The sequence below is a fragment of the Thalassophryne amazonica genome, chromosome 18 (assembly GCF_902500255.1).
Source record: "Thalassophryne amazonica chromosome 18, fThaAma1.1, whole genome shotgun sequence".
Taxonomy (NCBI): Eukaryota; Metazoa; Chordata; class Actinopteri; order Batrachoidiformes; family Batrachoididae; genus Thalassophryne; species Thalassophryne amazonica.
In genome coordinates this window covers 1,333,837-1,352,886 of record NC_047120.1, presented here as the reverse complement: position 1 = coordinate 1,352,886, position 19,050 = coordinate 1,333,837, and the positions used below count along the sequence as shown (strand labels likewise).

Here is a 19,050-nt window from a genome sequence, read left to right as displayed (position 1 = left end):
ATGCGTACGCACACTTTGATACATCTGGATATTTTTGTGATTATGCCAGTTTCTGGGTTTTGGAGTGCACCATGTTTCAGTAGAAAATCCACTCAAGTCTTTGTACATGAGGCCTCAAATGTTGACGCAATGCATCCTGGTTCGATTTTCCTATATGTGGTCTGGAGAATTCGTTTTCCATATTCATAGTAATTAAATAGTTCCATAGCAGTGGAACACCTGCTCCAACTAACAGATGTTTCAGAGTTTTGATCAATTCATACCCGAGTTTTGAAGAACCTGTGATGACTGTGGTATTTCATCATCATTTTCAGTCTTCACAGGGACACGAGCAAAACGGAACTTGATCTTCTCAGTGTTCAGCCAGTGAAGCTGCTGTCCCTCGTTACTTGTCCAGACTTCCTCTCGTTCCTGTTTAACATCCTTCTGGTCGACACTCAGACTCAACTCCTGCTGTTCAGGGAGCATTTCTTCTTTAATCACCAACTGCTGCAACATGTCTGCAAGGAAGCAAATAATATGAAGAAGAACATTTGTCAGAGTGAAGACAAACCAGCAGCACTGTCACCATGAAGTTACTGCACTGATGGAACTGATACTGTGGAATAACACATCAAGCCTCCTTGGTTCAGATTTTTTTTTTCACATTCTTGATCTGGACCCAGATGATGCTTTTACACAGTGCTTAATTTGTAAAGTGGGAGGTCCCGGGGCGCAGAGGATGGGTGGCTCCGGTGCAGAAAAAAAAGAAGGGGGGGGGGGTGCTTGCGAACAACGCTGTGCGCCACACTGAAAATAAACTGGGCATGTATTGTAGGCCTGATAACACTAGTCACACCAAATCCGGATAGAGTACAAATTCCTGTTTAATGATGTACAGTGGTCCCTCGTTTATCGCGGGAGTTACGCTCTAAAAATAACCCGAGATAAACGAAATCTGCGAAGTAGTCAGCGCTATTTTTTTTACAATTATTATAAATGTTTTAAGGCTGTAAAACCCCTCACTACACACTTTATACACTTTTCTCAAACAGGCATTAACATTTTCTAACTTTTCTCTCTTGTGTAAACACTCTTTTTTCTTCTGTGCGAGAAGATTATAAACAGACACACGCAGAACACAATGCGCTGCTCTCCCTTCGCTCACTGCCTCAGGGGGTACGGATGCGGGACCCGCAAAGAATCCAAGTCCTCTCTCGGTGGCCACGGAGCTCTGCGGCTACGGTCAACATCCGGATCAAAACAGCGAGCCTAGCCTCTGGACCTGTTGCCAGATTTGGCGCAATTCCGCACAGCAGACAGGAGGGCGGTGTGAGTGGCAGTGAGAGCAATCGCAGTGATTTATATATATATATATATTGTTAGTCAAGAGAGGTGGCGGATCACGGATCCAGTATAAATAGCTGGCGGAGCCAACGTCCGAGGTTCCAGAGCGCGCTCCGGCTTGTTCCCCCTCAAATTAAGCCCTGCTTTTACACAACTCAGAGGTTCAGTCCAGTTGAAGAAATGCTTGATATTTGTTAAAGTTTGATCATCGTCACCTTGTTTGTAAAAAAAACCTGTACAAATGTGCCACGAACAATCACAGCTGAGCGCAGTCTACTGCGAGCTGCACTTTGTCTGGTCAACAACATCACAGAACACTCAGGTCCTGAATGAGAACCAACCAGACAGACAGCTGGTCCAACCCCCTCATCAAAGTAAGGATCTGATCTCATCCTGCCAAAGGCAACTGCGAGACAAACTGTTTGATTTTGCTGGGTGGCACTCCTCCCTCGCATAACTCACAGGGTGTTGTGTTTGTTTTCTAGTGAGGCGACAAGGCTCCTCCCAGTTTTCTCTCAGATCAGTCACTGGTGTCACTGCTCACCCACCTTGGATCTGCTGAGGAGACGCTGAGTGGGTGAGGGGGGGGGGAACAAGAGAATAGCCAAAGGGACTTACAATGTCATTGGCATTGCAGGGGTGGTGGCCAAGTGGTTAATGCGTTTGGTTTCAGTGCAGAAGGTTCCGGGTTCAAATCCCACCCCTGCCACATTTCTCCATGCAATGTGGAGTTGTGTCAGGAAGGGCATCCGGCGTAAAACCTGTGCCAATTCAACAGGCAGCTCCACCTTGGATTTGCTGTGGTGACCCCGAGTGCAAACAAGGGAGCAGCTGAAGGGACTTACTACTTACAATGTCTTCCAATCAAATTAAAGGACGCACACCCCTGAAACGCTGCGGGACATCGCTGCATAACAGAGAAGATGCTGTTCCAGCTCGTGGATGAGCAGTGTGCGAAGATCTCGCAGCCAAAAACAAAGGGATCATATCAGCGGGGGATTATATAGTCAACAGGGACATCATTCTGCAAGCCAGTGAGTGTGCTGTAGGCTTTATTAATATTATTACTATTATTTTTTTTATTATTATTTTACTATTTAACTGATTTTATCTTGTCCTTACTGGATACACTCAGGGGAATTTACACAGTCAGTTCACATGGATAATAACAGCTGAACACTGTGTGCAAATGTGTCTGTTTCAGCTGCGAGTGGCCACTTCATTGAGATACCAACGGTGACATTGTCGCTTGTTCACGTGTTGGGTCGCTAATCCATGTCTCCAACTGCTCTCCACCAGTCACACCCAGTGAGACAGGACCATTACCATTCATCAATTCCACCTGATGATAATATTAATAATAATAATAATAATGTCTGATATGCAAAGTACAACATCACCAATGTGTTTTATACCTTAAGACACTTGTGTAAAAAAAAAAAAAACACTTTGGAAAACACTTTGGAGTGCATTTGCTCATTAAAGCTTTGGTAACTTGGGAACTCTAGTTGGGTTCATAAGTATTTGGACATCACCAGCTTTGTGTATTTGCATGTGTATGTACAACAACACAATGGTGTACAAGCCAAACGATAAAAATGTGTTTTGAGTGAACACTCAAACATTGTAGGGTCGATAACACATTTGTGATTTAAAATGATTTATAACAGGACTTCCGGTGGAGCGAATGGATTAGATAGACGTGTGAGACACAGAGCAATAAAAGAGCTGAGAGAGCAACTTCAAGGCGGCACTGCGCTTAACCTGGACAAACTAAGTCAAGAAATACATGAAAACCTGGACAGATTTGGTAACGACTTTAACGGAAAGCTGGACAGTGCCGTGAGCGAAGTCAAAAGCCTGGCGCGCAGAATGGATGAAGCAGAATCACGAACAACCAAGTGGAGAGCTGGGCAGAAGAAGCCACCAAACTGCTGTGCACATGTCTGGAGCAGCAGAGAAAACTTCAGCTTAAAGCTACTGATATTGAATCAAGGTCACGCAGGAATAATGTCCGTATTTTAACTTGCCAGAGGGCATCGAGGAAAATAAGCCCACCCCGCAGTTTATTGAGCGCTTTCTCAAAGAACACCTGCAAATACCCCGTGACCTGAGAATCCAGCGCGCCCACCACTCCCTAGTGAGCAAACCACCACCCGGCGCCCCTCCAAGAGCTGTCATTGTCAATTTCCTGGAATATTCAACGAAGGAGCTGGTCTTGAGAGAAACGTGGAAAAAGAAAAAAGTTCAGGTGGGCTCCAACTCTATTTATTTTGATCACGACTACCCTCCAGAGATCGTGGCCAAGCGCAAGGAATACAGCGTGATCAAGAAAATACTCAAAGAAAAAGGAATGTGCTTCCAAATCCCGTTCACCAATATGAGGATACACTGGGAGTCGGGCGCGCGCACTTACAGCAGCAGCAGACCGTTTACGAGGAGCTGCTGCACCATGGCTTTGATGTGGAGGTGCCTGTCCCGGAGGACAACGTGACCAGCGCGGTGGACATGCTCGGGAGCTTCTGGGGTGGCAGCAAGTGGACAGCGGCGGATTTGCTGTGACACGAAGAGCTAAGACCAAACTGCGGAGCTTCCAGAGAGAAACAGATGAGTAGGATGACGCGGAGCGTCCTCTTGATTAAAGGGCAGCGAATCATCGGCTTTGTTTTCTTTTTTCAGCTAAACCACAAACGTGGGAGAGAGAGAAGGCAACCCTTACTACTTATTTTTAGTTGGACACATAGGATAGAAGTGTTTACTCAGACAGACACATCAGCTATCATTTTTGGGCCCTCTCTATCTGAGAGGTTTTCCCCTGGACCACCCAACAGGGTCAGAACAGAGGAGGTGACTCTTCTTTTTGGAAGTCAAGTTTCTGTTATGTTTTTTCTGGTTCCATATTGTGTTATTGTTCATTTGTTACTTGGGGTCACTGTTTTAAATGTGCATTACAAAGTTTTAGTTTCTGAATGTTAAATGACATAAAAATAGCATCTTTGAATGTAAACGGTCTAAGTGGTCCAGTAAAACGGAAAAGGATTCTCACAAAAATAAAAAAAGACAGAATACAGGTTGCTTTCTTACAGGAAACGCACATGTCGATGACTGAGCATGAAAAATTTAAAGGCTTGGGTATACCAATGCATTTCTAAGTTCAGACAAGGAGGCAGGTATATATAGTAAAGGGGAGGGTGGATAATGTGGTGGTCACATTTGCTAACGTCTATGTCCCACCTGAAAGTGATAGAAAATTTCTCAAATCACTCTTTGATATAATTATCACCAACAGTGATGGAATACTGATCTGTGGTGGAGAATGGAATACAATTCAAAATTTTTCTTTAGACACAAGTTATAAAAGACAGAAAACATATAGATCCAAAGATCTGAGGGCCTTAATTAAACAATCTGGGCTATGCGACATCTAGAGAGACCTGAATCCTAAAGAAAAGGTTTTTACTCATTACTCCCACACACATAAAGTGCACTCAAGACTTGATTTCTTTTTGTTAAATAATGTTGATAGACACAGAGTGAAGTGAGTGCTCAATTGGCACATCTGATATATCAGACCACCACATTGTCTACCTGTCATTGCAACTGTCTAACATACCAAAGGTTACTCTATGGAGATTAAATATTGGGATACTCAATAAAGAAGCCATAGTAAAAGAAATAAAAAAGGAAATAGCAGAATGTATAGAGGTATAATGACAATGGTCAAGTGAGCCCAACTATGGTGTGGGATACAGTTAAAGCAGTGTTGAGGGGGAAACTCATTTCGAGGACATCCTATTTACAGAAGGTGAGAAGAGAAACATACGACAATTTGGGAAAAAAAAATTAAGAATCTCGACTCAAATTAATACACAATACTGACAAAAAATTGTTAGATAAAATAAAACACACTAACACCAAAATAAATGATTTAGTCCAGGAAGAAGTAGAAAAACGGTTAAGATTCTGTAAACAACCTACTATGAATCAGGCCCCCAAAGCAACAAAAATATTAGCGAGACGTCTTCGGACACAAGAACAAAAAACATGCAGTCCTCGGAATCAGGGACCCCTCCTCAGGTAATTGACTCATGACATAAAGCAAATCCATACCTTTCTGTGAAAAATATTATGAAAAATTGTACTCAAGCCCCCCTCCAGTGACAGATAGTGATATCACTAATTACTTATCTCAACTAGATTTGCCTTCACTAGGAATAACGCAAAATGAAGTCCTAACTGCCCCATTACTAGAAAAGAATTAGATATTGCAATTGGTCATCTTAAAAACTCTAAAATGCCTGGCAGTGATGGATACCCTAATACAGGGGTGGGCAATTAATTTTTACAAGGGGCCACATGAGGGACCTGAATTGTGTCAAGGGGGCCATACCAATGGTATCTTTAGATTAATTCTGCCCAACTGTCTCCATTGTAAAATGCACTTAGGTACATAATGTGTATCATTCAGTTCATGAATATCTGAAGTTTTTAATAATGAGAACTGTTGTACGCTAAAAATTCACATTTAATTACTATTCGCAGCTGCAGTATACAGGTGGAGTGAAAAACAGAAGACACGTGGTCTGAAACATCTTACAGGCGTGAACCACACGAAATCCAGTCAAGTCCACATATATAACACACAATGACACGTTTGCTCTTAGCTTCACAATAAAAGCATCTGACTAGTTTAACCAGGCATTTTCAGAATATTGAATTTTACCAGTGACTGCAGTTCTTCCAACATGGCAACTTCTCACATTAGACTGTAAATAGTGTAAATAAAACAATTCCGACTCAACTTTTTTCATTGAAAAATGCCTTAATGCATATTTGAATAGCTGGTACTGGTAACTGGGAGAATAAAACTATTCTGTACTATTTATAATTAGGCTATGTGAATTGTAGTGTAGAGGTCAAATACAGGGCAAGACATAATACATCAAACAATATCTTGGCAATGTTTTCAACCTCATTTCACCTCTTCGTGAGATAAATCAGTCCGTTCTGGGCTTCAACAGGGCATTGAAGCTTGGCTGAATGGTCAGAAGTGCTATGGCGCAGAACAGCTGAGAGGTGGTCATCAGTGATAGAGATCTGTGTTTAGATTTGTTGAACTTCATCACTGAGAATGTCTGTTCACACACGAATGTAGAGCCAAAGAGGGCTAGAATACGCTGAGTGACATGTCTCCTCAGGTGTGGAAGCTCTCCTTTTTCAGAGAGGAGTAAAAGTCCAGCAGTGAGACCGACCTAAAGTGCTCTGCCAGAAGTATGTCAGACTGTAGGTCAATGAGTTCCAGCTGAACATCAATTGGTGCATTATCAACACTAAGCTGAAGGGAAAGAACCATGTGCATTTCACTTTCAAGAGTTTTGAAATCTTGAAATCGCCTTGAAAACTCGTCATGCAGAGCTTATAACATGTTGCGTACTTGTGGAGGTGATTGGCTGATCTTGTGGTTTCCTTTAGTGTTGGCAAGTGGGTCGAATGTTGTCCTTCACTGTGGTTCGGAGAAAGCTGCAGCTTTCTCATGAAAGCCTTCACTGCACTGTACATCTCATACACAAAAGCACCCTTGCACTGCAGTTTGACATTTAGTTCATTCATAAGGTCAGTCACATCACGGCAAATCCGAGGTCTGCCACCCAGTCTCATCTGAAAGCTCTGGGATGTCATGTCTTTTCTTAACACAGAAAGCCTGATACTGGTCTTTCAGGTCCCAGACACTTTCAGTACTTTGCCCAGCTGAGCCACCTGACGGCACGTGATAGCTTATTTCACTATTTCAGTCTCATTTTCCTCCAGAAGTGCAACAAGTGTCTGTGATTTAATGCTCTCACTCTGAAGAAGTTCCCTATTTTAGTTACAGCATCAACAACGGAGTATTTGCAACACTGTCTTACATAAAACTTCCTGATGTATAATGCAATGTAAAAATGTGTAATTTCTGCACAGGGTTGATTTCTGTCACTTTATCCTGCATTCATTTAGAAGCCCACATTCTTCCCTGTCAGATTTGGACAACCGTCCGTTGTCACAAAGAACCTTTAGCTTTTCCATTTCAGTCCTAATTTGTCCAAACATGCAGTTACCTCTGGTGAACAAGTCCAGACCAGTGTTGTCCCTTTCATTGACTGCATGGCTGCCAGCTCCTCTGTGATTTGAAAGTCCGCACTAATCCCACGTAAAAAAATTAGTAGCTGGTTGGTGTCACGTACATCACAGCTTTCATCTAATGCCAGAGAAAAACAGTCAAGTCGGCGGCTCTGTTCTTCAGCTGAAGCTCCAAGTTTCTAGCGATGTCCTCCACACCGCGCTCGTGACAGTGCGTCGGAGAGTGACACGGCCATTTTATACAAAGTACTGGAACGACTTGGAGTTTAACAGTAAATTTATCACTTATATCCAGACGCTTTATAACAATCCAGTAGCTAGAATCAAAATTAATGGCCATCTGACATCTAGTTTTCAATTGTATAGGGGAAATCGTCAGGGTTGTGGGCTCAGCCCCTCCCTCTCTGCTTTATTTATTGAGCCTCTGGCTCAGGAAATACGACAAAATGATGAAATTCAAGGTATCACAATAGCCAACACTAAACGTAATAGCCCTGTTTGCTGATGATATTATCACTTACCTACAGAATCCTAATGAATCAATTCCAAAACTTATGTCAATTTTAAAAGAGTTTGGACGTTTGTCAGGTTATCATTTAAATATTACTAAGACCCAAGTCTTGACCATCGATTATCAACCAAGTAATTTAATAAGACAACAATACAAACTAAAATGGGATACTAAACAGTTAAAATATTTAGGTGTGTTCATCACACAGGAATTTGATAATCTCTTTTACTTAAATTTTAATAAAATAATTGACTCAATACAGAAGGACATTAGTCAATGGTCATCACTTACATTGGATTTTGGTGCAAGAACTGAGATAGTGAAGTTTAATATTTTACCAAGATTTTTATATTTTTTTAATGGCACTGCCCATTATAATCCCAGACTCACATTTTAATACTTGGAACAAATTAATTTCACGATTTATATGGGCAGGTGCCAGACCAAGGGTTAAACTTAAAACACTTCAAATATGTAAAGAAAGTGGTGGCTTGGCTGTTCCTAATCTGAAAGAATATTATTTTGCAGCCCAATTAAGAAATATAGCATGTTGGTGTTCTCCTGAATTTGAATCAGGATGGAAACAAATTGAGATAGATTTAGAGCCTATACCACCATGGCAATTATTGGGAGACAGTATGAACAAGCCAAATAGCAAAAAACTGTATTGTACAGAACCTTTATTTTATATGGCATAGAATAATCAGAAAATATAATTTGTCGAAGATAGTCGGCATTTTGGTCTGGCCCTCCTTCTTTTCACGGTTTCAACCAGGCAACCTTTCGGAAAATTGAAAGTAGAATTTAATTTGGATAATTCAGACTTATTCAGATATCTGCAGGTTTGTCATTTTTATAATGTTGAAATTAAATCTGATGATCCCAGCACAAATAATGTCTTTTTGAAAGTATTCACAGACACTTATAAACTTTTAACCCGTAAAACACTATCCAACTTTATAAAGGGCTGCAAAAACAAAAAGGTAATAACACATTTTATATAAATCTAATGGAAGAAGAACTCAGCATTGTCCTGTTAGAGGGTGATTAGCTGAAGATGTGCAATACACAACAAACCACAACAAGCTCCAAAAGGTGGAGGGAATTTGGGGGAAGTGCCTCATGTGATTCTTCATTACTCCCTCAATTACAGCTAAAATACAAGGGTTTGTTCAGCCGTGTTGGAGACAGTGTGTCACTCAAATGCCATCACGCTCACATTTTTGGACAGTACAAAATTAAAACCTTTCTGGGACAATGTATTTGAATAAACTATTGTGTCATATGCAATTCCCAGGGATCCCCAAATCTATCTCCTCGGCCTTCTAACAGAAGAGCTTTCAGAAGAGGACATGTACCTTTTAAAGTTTGTCAGTTGCATCGAAAAAAAAAGCTAGTGACAAGGAACGGACTAAACCCGACCCCCAAGTCTTAATCACTGGCTGGACATCATCGAAGGAATCTACATTATGGAGAAACTGACCTTTTCCCTGACATGTCTTTTAAAATGCTGGAAAAAATGGTTAGAATACACAAAAATGTAACCTAATGTAACATGACCCACATGTTTTTTGTTTTGTTACTGCAAAAATCCCAATAAAAAAATAAGTATAAAAAAAAAAAAAAAAAAAAAGAGATTTATAACCAACCTATGCACAGTTTTTTTTTCCCCCCCAAACACAGCCACAGAGATGAGGACAAATTTATTGGCTCCCAATGAAATTAACATTTTCTTCCAAAATTTTCCCCAAGTGCTTTTTAACAAAGCAAGGAAATTTCAACATAGCATTTAAGATAAAATCAACTTTAGTTATCCCAAATGAATTATTTTGCCAGAGTACAAAAACCAGAACATATTAGGGCTGAAACGATTCGGCGAGTACTCGAATAATTCGTTACAAAAAATGCTCGAGGCAATTCTGTGCCTCGAAGCTTCGTTAACATTGTAGTACATATGCCAGACCGGTGTGTGGCTCTGTAACGTCACGTCTGACAGAAGATCCTCTCAGCAGAAGTCCACTCTTTCTTCTGTGTTTGCTCAGAGTCGCTTTTTAGGGCAACACACAACGCTTCACAAACACTGCAACTTTAATAAATAAAATGAAATAAACTGACGTTGAGGCTTGCATGTTCAACCTCCAGCTTGAAATGCATCTGCTGAATCATAGAGAAAGAGGGATTAAAAAATATATATAAATCATGAAGGGCCCAGTCCAGCAACATAAAAAAAAAAAAAAACAACTTAAAAATGGTTAATAGAACCAAACAGAAAGAACACATCACATCACCCATTTCAGCAAAATGTCAAGACTTTGGCGCAGTGACACTGTGCCATTGCTGAGTCGGGAGAGCCCTGGACTATTGATGATGTTTAAAAATGGAGAAGTACTTTTTATCCGTTTACTTGATTAATCGCCAGAATAATCGATAGAATACTCGATTACTAAAAATAACAGATAGCGCAGCCCTTGAAAACAATATTTTTGATATAACAATAAGTACAACACATTTATGTGAAATGACTGGGAGATATATTGCACAGATGCTTCAGAATATTGCACATACTCTGAATAAATCATTCATAATTCATCCTGCAGAAGGGGGAGGAAGTATACGTCTTATGATTGCCACAGGTAGGAAAGACCTACTGCGGTGTTCTGTGGTGCACCTCGTGGTCTCAGTCTATGGTCGAAGGTGCTCTGACAAGAAGTCCGTGTGGCATACAGGGGATGGGAGGTGCTGTCCAGGATCCTGAGCAGCTTCCTCAGCATCCTCCTCTCTGACATCTCATTCACAGATTCCAGCTCTCCTGATGAGCTTGTTGAGTCTGTTATGTCAGCTGCCTTCACCTGCTTGCCCAGCACACTACAGAATAGAAGATGATGCTGGAAAATCCCCACAGCTGGAGAGCACATCCCTTTAGCACTCTGGGGCTGAGGCCATCAGGACCCGCAGCCTTTCCTTAACACAGGGAAATAAATTCTCTTCTCACATCCTCAGCAGGTGATGGTGATGGAGAGGATGGAAAGAGCCCGGTTGAGAAGGGGGCAGGAGGGCCAGGGTGTCTGGGCAGGAGCAAGTGGGAGTGTCAAGGACAATGTATGGTAAAGGCAGAGCTGGAAGCTGATGGAGGATTATCATCAATTTCCCTGATGGAAGTCACTGAGGTAGTCAAAACAACTCCGCAGTGGCAAGGCCTCAGAGGTTGATGAGATCTGTCCAAAAATGCTGAGGCTTTGGGTCTGGAAGGACTGTCTTGGATGACATGTCTAATCAACACTGCGTTGAGGTCTGGGACAGTGCCTGAGGAGTGGCAAACTGGGGTGGTGGTCCCCATATTTTAAAAAGGGGACTAGAGAGTGTGTTCCAATTACAGGTGCATCACACTACTCAGCCTCCCAAGTAAATTCTACTCCAGAGTGCTGGAAAGGAGGGTTTGGCCGATTGTCGAACCTCTGATTAAAGAGCAACAATGCGGGTTCCATCCCGGTTGTGGAACAACAGACAAGCTCTTCACTCTCACAAGGATCCTGGAGGGTGCCTGGGAGTATGCTCATCCAGTCCACATGTGTTCTGCGGACTTGGAGAAGGCGTGTGATCGGGTAGCCTGGGAGATACTGTGGGAGGTGCTGTGGGAGAATGGAGTGGGGGGGTGTCCCTTCTCAGGGCCAACCCATGTCTGTACTCACAAAGCGAGAGCTGTGTTCAGGTGCTCGGGAGGAAGTTGGACTTGTATGCAGTGGGGGTTGGCCTCGCCAGGGCCGTGTCTTGTCACCAATCCTGTTTGTGATCTTCATGGACAGGATATCGAGACGTAGTCGAAGGGGAGAGGAGGGTTTCCAGTTTGGTGGGCTCAGCGTCTATTCACTGCAGATGATGTGGTCCTGTTGGGTTCATCAGCATGTTACCTCCAACACTCACTGGATTGGTTCAATCGCCGAGTGGGAACCGGCTGGGGTGAGGATCAGCACCTCTAAATCCGAGTAGGGAATGCGGCCTTGCCCAAACTGAAGGAGTTCAAGTACCTCAGGGTCTTTTTCATGAGTGAGGGGACAACAGAGCATGAGACTGGCCGGTGAATCAGCACAGCAGGGGTGGTATTGCATTCACTCGACTGTACTGTTGTGAGGAAAAGGGAGCTGAGCCAAAAGGTGAAGCTCTCAATCTACTGGTCAATCTACATATCTACTTTCACCTATGGTCATGAGGGTTGGGTCACACTGAAATAATTAGATCGCAGATACAAGTGGTTGAAATGGGCTTCCTTAGGAAGGTGGCTGGTGTCTCCCTTTGAGATGAGGTGAGAAGCTCGGTGATCCGTGGGGAGCTCAGAGTAGAGCCACTGCTCCTTTACATTGAAGGAGCCAGCTGAGGTGGTTCGGACATCTGGAAAGGATGCCCCCTAGGAGCCTCCCTAGGGAGGTGTTCCAGGCACGCCCATCTGGGAGGAGACCCGGGGGAAGACCCAGGACTAGGTGAAGAGATTTTATCTCCACAATAAGAATGCATTGGAATCCCTCAGTCAGAGGTGGTCAATGTGGCCCGGGAAAGATAAGTCTGGGGTCCCCTGCCAGAGCTGTTGCGCGCGTGACCTGATCCCGGATAAGCGGCTGAAGATGAGTGAGTGATCATCAACAACTCTCACGCTTAAAATTCTGGATTAATACTGAAGGATTTTGATGGAAATTTTTTTCCCTTTCAATGGACAGTCTCCTCAGCTGAGCTCTGAGCTGCCATTTCAGAATGCTTCACAGCCTCGGGACGCTGAAGCAGCTGACTTTTCAGCACACATTTTCAGCAACAATTCAATTCATATTTTAGAAAATCCGTGCTCGGAGGCACAGACAATTTGAACCCGAGAGCCAGGCCGAAATTTGCCGCAACCCACGGCTAAGAACACTGCAGAAGAGAGCTCTCTGAAACAGCTCAGCTTCAGAAACCTCCCCCCTCCCCTCCTCACGATTGGAAGCAAACAAAGCAGACAGAAAACATCACAGGTTATATCGTATTTTCCGATACTTGAATTACACTGTATCAGAAGCTGATACAGATACTGGATGGGATCGGTAGCATCGTTTGGTGTGCGTCACATTTGTGCATCAGATACTGGACCATAAATACGGACATGACATTGGAAGAGTATTAGTTTTAAGGAAGTAGACTAGTCAAGTATGGTCCAAGAATCTTAAATATGCATTTTTTGCCGATGACAAGTGCTCTGAATGTTGATTCAACTGTGTTCCCACAATGAGCATGTGTTATGCTCTGAAACTTCACAGGTTATAATCAAGACAGTAACCTTTAAATGGTATATTACATTACATATTTCAAGGTACTTAATTTTCTACCCTATGGTGGCCAAAATCTGTCCATGTTCTCATACCACAACCCCTTATTATTAAGTTATATTGTTATTTACCAAAGGTTATTAGTGAAATTTCATTTTTAAATTTGTTTGGAAAAGTTTGAGAGCAGCTCGGTGGATCAGTGGTTAGCACTGTTGCCACACAGCAAGAAGGTCATGGGATCACATCCCACCCGGGACCTTTCTGTGTGGAGTTTGAATGTTCTCCCCATGTTTGTGTGAGTTCCCTCCAGGAGTTCGGGCTTCCTCCCACATTCAAAGACATGCAGGTGTGATGAATTGTCCATAGATGTGAATGTGTCCGTCTGTCTGAGTGTGTGGTCCTGTGATAGACGGGTGTCCTGTCCAGGGTGAAGACCACTTCACATCCTATGACTGCTGGTATTGGCTCCAGCCTCCCCACTGCTTCATTGGCGCGAGTCCCAAAAATGGATGGATGAAAGAATTTGAGAAATAAGGTAGCAAGCCTCAGCTGAGCAATTTCATTTACACAGAATTTTCATTTTCAGCAACACGGATTCGTTAAAGTGGAGGTGACACCAACAAATGTGCACAAATAATCACTAAAAATGATGAAATGTTGACATTTTTAAAAATCCTGAACAATAAAAGTCAATGATAAGTGCGCAGGTGAAGGATAAACTTCAGCTGTCTGAAGTCTGCACTCTATTTCAGCCCCGTTCAGCCCTCAGCCGTGGCCATATTGTTGCTACGTCATCACTAGAATGGCACCTGCTGATTCAAGCCCAAATCAATTGGCAACACGGTCGAGGTCGAGCTGTTTTGACTTTTTTGGGGGGGGTTTTTTTGCATTTTTTTTTAAGTCCAGTCTGAAGGTGTTTCTGAAGCAGCTGTGGGGACACAGAATTTACGGTTTAGAGCCTTATTTTGATGACGATAAACTCTGGAAGAAAACCTTCACCATTCTGTGTTCTGAACTGTGCCAATATCGTCACTGTTGTCAGACTGATTATAAAAAAAAAAATAATAATCCAGCCGATTTCAGCATGGGTGGGGGTGATAAACTTTTTTCCCTGAGAAATAATTTTAAATCTGAAAAGTGTCAGAGCGACTGAAAATAGCTACTGTTAAAATAACTATTGTTTTCCTTCTTGAATACGTTATTATTAAATATTAAAACCATTCACACAAGAAGTAAATAGTATAGTCTTACCTGTCCGTTTCAGTGAGATCACTTTTAAACTTATCCACCTTCACAAAACCACATCTGAAAATAATTTAATTCCTTCTGTTCTGGTTGAAGAAACTCCCATTTGTCAAACTGAACTTGTGCCAGGTTCCAGCACCATCTGTAATCAGTTATTGCAGCTGATCGATCCAGTCTGTGTTGTTAAGAGCTGCTTTGAGCAAAGCCGCTCTGTTAACGAGCCGCTTGGTGTGCAAGAAAAAGACTCAGAGTGCCTGGATCATGGAACATTATCCCATGATCCAGAAAACAATTAATAATCTGAAAATTTCAGTTTTGGTCTCATTGTGGAGTGGAGAAGCAGGGACTCCATACGAGTGTGCACTCGTCAATATAAGTGTTCCACCTGCCATTCTGCCGGCGAAAAGTAACCGTTCTTACACCGAAAATACGGTGCAACTCCGACCTGAACCACATGGCTGTCAGTCACCTGTAAAAATCTACTAATTAATGGGACAATTAAGATAATGGTTCTGGAGCTGACGCTGCTTCCTCCTCCTTCTTGTCCAATGTCGGCACGCCGAGAAGTTCCTGGTTTTTCACTGGCGCGCAGTTCAAAATCCAAATATTTATCTCTTCAAGAACTGAGCACCAGGAAAGGATGAATTTCAAACTGTTGTTTAATTTTAGTCTTAAATATTCAAGAAAACATGCCATTGTGACGCCTACACTTTAACCAAAAGAAACATTAAATATCAGTTATTTGTGCAAGTGTTGTACAAGTAATCATCCATCCATAAATCATCATCCATCAAGACCAGGCACCTAAGTGGCTCTATTCTCTTTTTAGATATACTTTAATATACACTAGTAGAGTTCTACCTTAGATTTGAATGTATAATAGAAGATATAACTTACTGAATTTCATGTTAACTTTGTCATGGCTGCAAGCAACTGAAAATTTTTGATTGAACATTTTCCGTGAGTGACGGACTGTGCGGCGAAGCCGCAAAGTCATCTAGGGGGTCTGGGGATGCTCCCCCGAAATTTTGAAAAAAAATGGTGCAATTTGGTGCATTCTGAGTGCAATTTGGACAGTTTTCCTTTGCTTAAAACAGTGCTTTTGACTCTTATCATACTGCAAAAAAAATGACTAAAGTGTATTAATTTCATCACAATTTATTACTATTTTGTATGACAGTATGTGTCCATAATAAGTTACCATCCACAAATGGAATGACCTGTCTGCAATAATTTAACTGACTATAATTTCTGCTTTCATTCTACACATTTAATCAAATCCTAAGTGTCTTACAAAATAAATAAATTATTCGAACCTTTATGCTATTACCTGGTAAAATACATAAAGACACTTAAAGACACTAAAAGACATGATAAGTATTGCCAATAAAAAGTCTTTTCCCCGTTGTTGAAGCTTATCTCCTTTCCTGCCATGTAGGGCAAATGAAGTTCCTTCAAGTGGCATCCCACTTCCTTGGCATAAACTCCCACACTTCTGGCAAGTACTGGTCATCACACCTGTACATCTTCACCTCTCTCCAAAGACTTGGGGTGTGGATGGATGGCATGTGGCCGTAGGCATTCTCCACATTGAGTAGGGTCCACGATACCTACATACTTCAGCACCTCACCTGCAGTTCTACTGGCAGCAAGTCCATGGCTGTTATTAGATAAAAAATGGAAGTCTATGGTGGCATCTGCATTCATGTTATCTGTATGGCACTGCTGAGTTTCTTTTTAATGTTTTATTTAATTTGGAGATCACTTTTTGGGGGTAAATTGTACATATATTTAGGTATTGTAAATTAACTGCAGTTGTATTTACTGTTAATTAAGCAACCACTGAAGATATGTGCACTGGGGTCGGATTTTTACTTCTTCCCACTCCCTTTCGAACTTTCTTGTTGTCATTTTTTGATTTGCTTCTTTTTTTTATCTTGTTTATTTTTTTCATATGAGTGTAGAGGTACAGTGAGTACAAAGAAGCTTTGTTCATTGATTTGCTATATTGTGAACTGCCATGAACTGGAATTGACAACTAAGTTCGAAATAAAAAAAAATTGATTGATTGATTGAACCACCAGACCAACTGAATTTTAAATAAAGTCTTGTGAAATACTGTCACCACAATCCAGCACTTTCAAATGCCACAAGTTTTAATATAAATGATAAAAATCATAACCATGAACACTTTTACAGTATTAGCATTTTATTTTACTTCAAAATATTTTATTTTACAAATATATCTTGTCATTTTTGAATCGATTAAAGAGTAAAAACTTAATAAATCAGTTGTAAGTACTAAAAGAAGTTTATGTAGAAAGCAATTTAGCCAGAAGGTTGAGAGGGGGGAAGTGTTGACTTTTTAAGTACTTGAAAGACACTGGACTCATCAAGAGGATTTAGTACTGCTATAATGGACTGATGCAGCAGGTGGCAGCAGTGCGATGCCATTAGAGTGTCGTAGAAGAAGAGAGGGGTAAGGTAGATTTCATCACCGGGACACACGTTTGGAGAGGAGTGCATTTCATGTCAAAATAAAGCTATAAAGTGTAAAACGGAAGGAAATCAATTGTAAGGCCTGAAAGGAGTTTCTGTACGAATATTTAGCAGTAAAGTCCAGTGAGAGGAGGAAGTGTTGCCTGTTTAAATACATGAGGATTTAGGGTTGCTTTAACGGCCTGATACAGTAGGTGGCAGCAGTCCAACAATAAGGATGCCGGCTGCCATTAAACACCGTAGAAGAAGAGAGGGTGAGTATGATTTTCTCATAGGGACACCCGTTTGATAGGAGCGCGTTTCGTGTTGAAATAAAGCCATAAAATAATATTATTTTTAAATTAGCGGTTTTATACTACGATATAAAGGGAACATGGAAAAAAAATTGGACGGTCATCCATAAACGGAGGTTTTGCTCACATGTTTACCTTCAGAAAGCAATGAGCGTGGTGACTGAGTCGCTGTCCAGAACACCACTGCGCACACACGACCGCTTCCTGTAATGGCGACCTCCGTATGGAATACATTTTAAAGCAAATTCCATCCTTCTCTCCCGTTTTGTGTCGAAATGAAGCAATAAAATATTTTTTCAGTTAGCGATTATAAATGACGGAATAAACGGAACCAAAAATAAAAACTGACGGACATCCGTTTACAGACGGAGATTTTGCAGCCATGCTTTGTTCATAGATTTACATTTGTTCATGTTGCTTTTCTCCGGTAGCAAAAGTAAGTAAGACCCTTCGGCTGCTCCCTTGTTTGCACTCAGGGTCGCCACAGCAAATCAAAGGTGGATCTGCATGTTGTTTTGGCACAAGTTTTACACCGCATGCCCTCCCTGATGCAACTCCACATTACATGGATAAATGTGGCAGCGGTGGGAATTGAACCAGGAACCTTGCGTACTGAAACCACTTGGACACCACCCCTGCAGGCTTTTTCCCCACTATTTTTTTTTCGGGTTTTCCAGAATGACCGAGGGTTCTGCACGCGCCATACGGGCACATTCTGTCGGGGGCGCGCGTCCTTTTTGTCACTTTGAAAATATTCTTCCGATTAAAGGACTGTTTTCTTTAAAGCTCGTTTTGCTCCCCACTTTACGACCACGAGCCACTGCAGTTAACATATTAGAAACAGTTCATACATTTAAATAACAGACATAAAGTTGACTCTGATCTGTTTAGCTGCTATGCTAACCAGCTCCAAACTAGCCCCGCTGCTAACGTCCTGCTAATGCGTCTGTTAATGAGTCCTAAGCATCTATTAGCGTCCTTTGGCTCGTGTACAAATAAAGTGTGTTACCTGCTAAAATGCTCCGCTCCACAGACTCGGGACAAATGAGGATAATAAAAGATTAATTTGAAATGTTGGAGAAAAACAGAGAACATCAACGAGCAGACTGTCACCTCCGTCCAAGCAGCACAGTGATTGGCTCAGACACATCAGCCAATCAGAACGACGTGTCTTGGAGGAGTCCAACACGGTCAACATTCTTCTTCTTCTTCTAATAGATTCCGGCAGGCTATACGATGGCGTAGCATAATGCTGCCCCCCACAGGTAATAGTTAAATACTTTATCTTATGTTAGACTCTCACATAGAGGTTGGTGGAATGGAGGAACTTAATCACAGCTTTGTCCACTAAATGCGAGTAACTACCCTCAGAAAAAATTGACCTAAAAGAAAACTCAGTCAATCCACAGTCTGACAAATCTTTAAACAATTTCCGCCTATCACTAGAATACATAGGACAGTACATTAAAACATGATGAACACTTTCCAACTGACCACACTGACACAATACATCTGGATGTTTTCCAATCACTTTTAAATATGCTGCCAACCCACAATGCCCCAGTCTCAATCTAATCAATTTAACTTGATCCTTACGACAGGATGAGAAGCACAGTCAACATTTTTCTGTTGGAAAGATTAAAATACTCCAGAGTATTTTTTGTTTGTTTGTTTGTTCTTTTCCCACCGGCTATTTGTAGACTTTGTTTAAATGTGGGTTTCGATCATGTTTAACCCTGGTGTTATTTTTAGACTCTTGACTGACTGACCC

At 41.7% G+C, this 19,050-nt stretch overlaps 1 protein-coding gene across 1 annotated transcript in view; it reads right to left on the bottom strand.

Moving 5' to 3' along the window:
- Positions 1 to 18,388, bottom strand: part of LOC117530232 (putative mediator of RNA polymerase II transcription subunit 26) — a 792,446-nt gene extending 774,058 nt beyond the window's left edge. The window contains exons 1-2 of the mRNA XM_034193160.1: positions 18,289 to 18,388; positions 264 to 500 (exon numbers count right to left, since the gene is read on the bottom strand). Of these exons, the coding sequence (XP_034049051.1) occupies positions 264 to 498 (235 nt within the window). The 5' untranslated portion in view covers positions 499 to 500; positions 18,289 to 18,388. The remainder of the gene's footprint in view (positions 1 to 263; positions 501 to 18,288) is intronic.
- Positions 18,389 to 19,050: the final 662 nt, after the last annotated feature.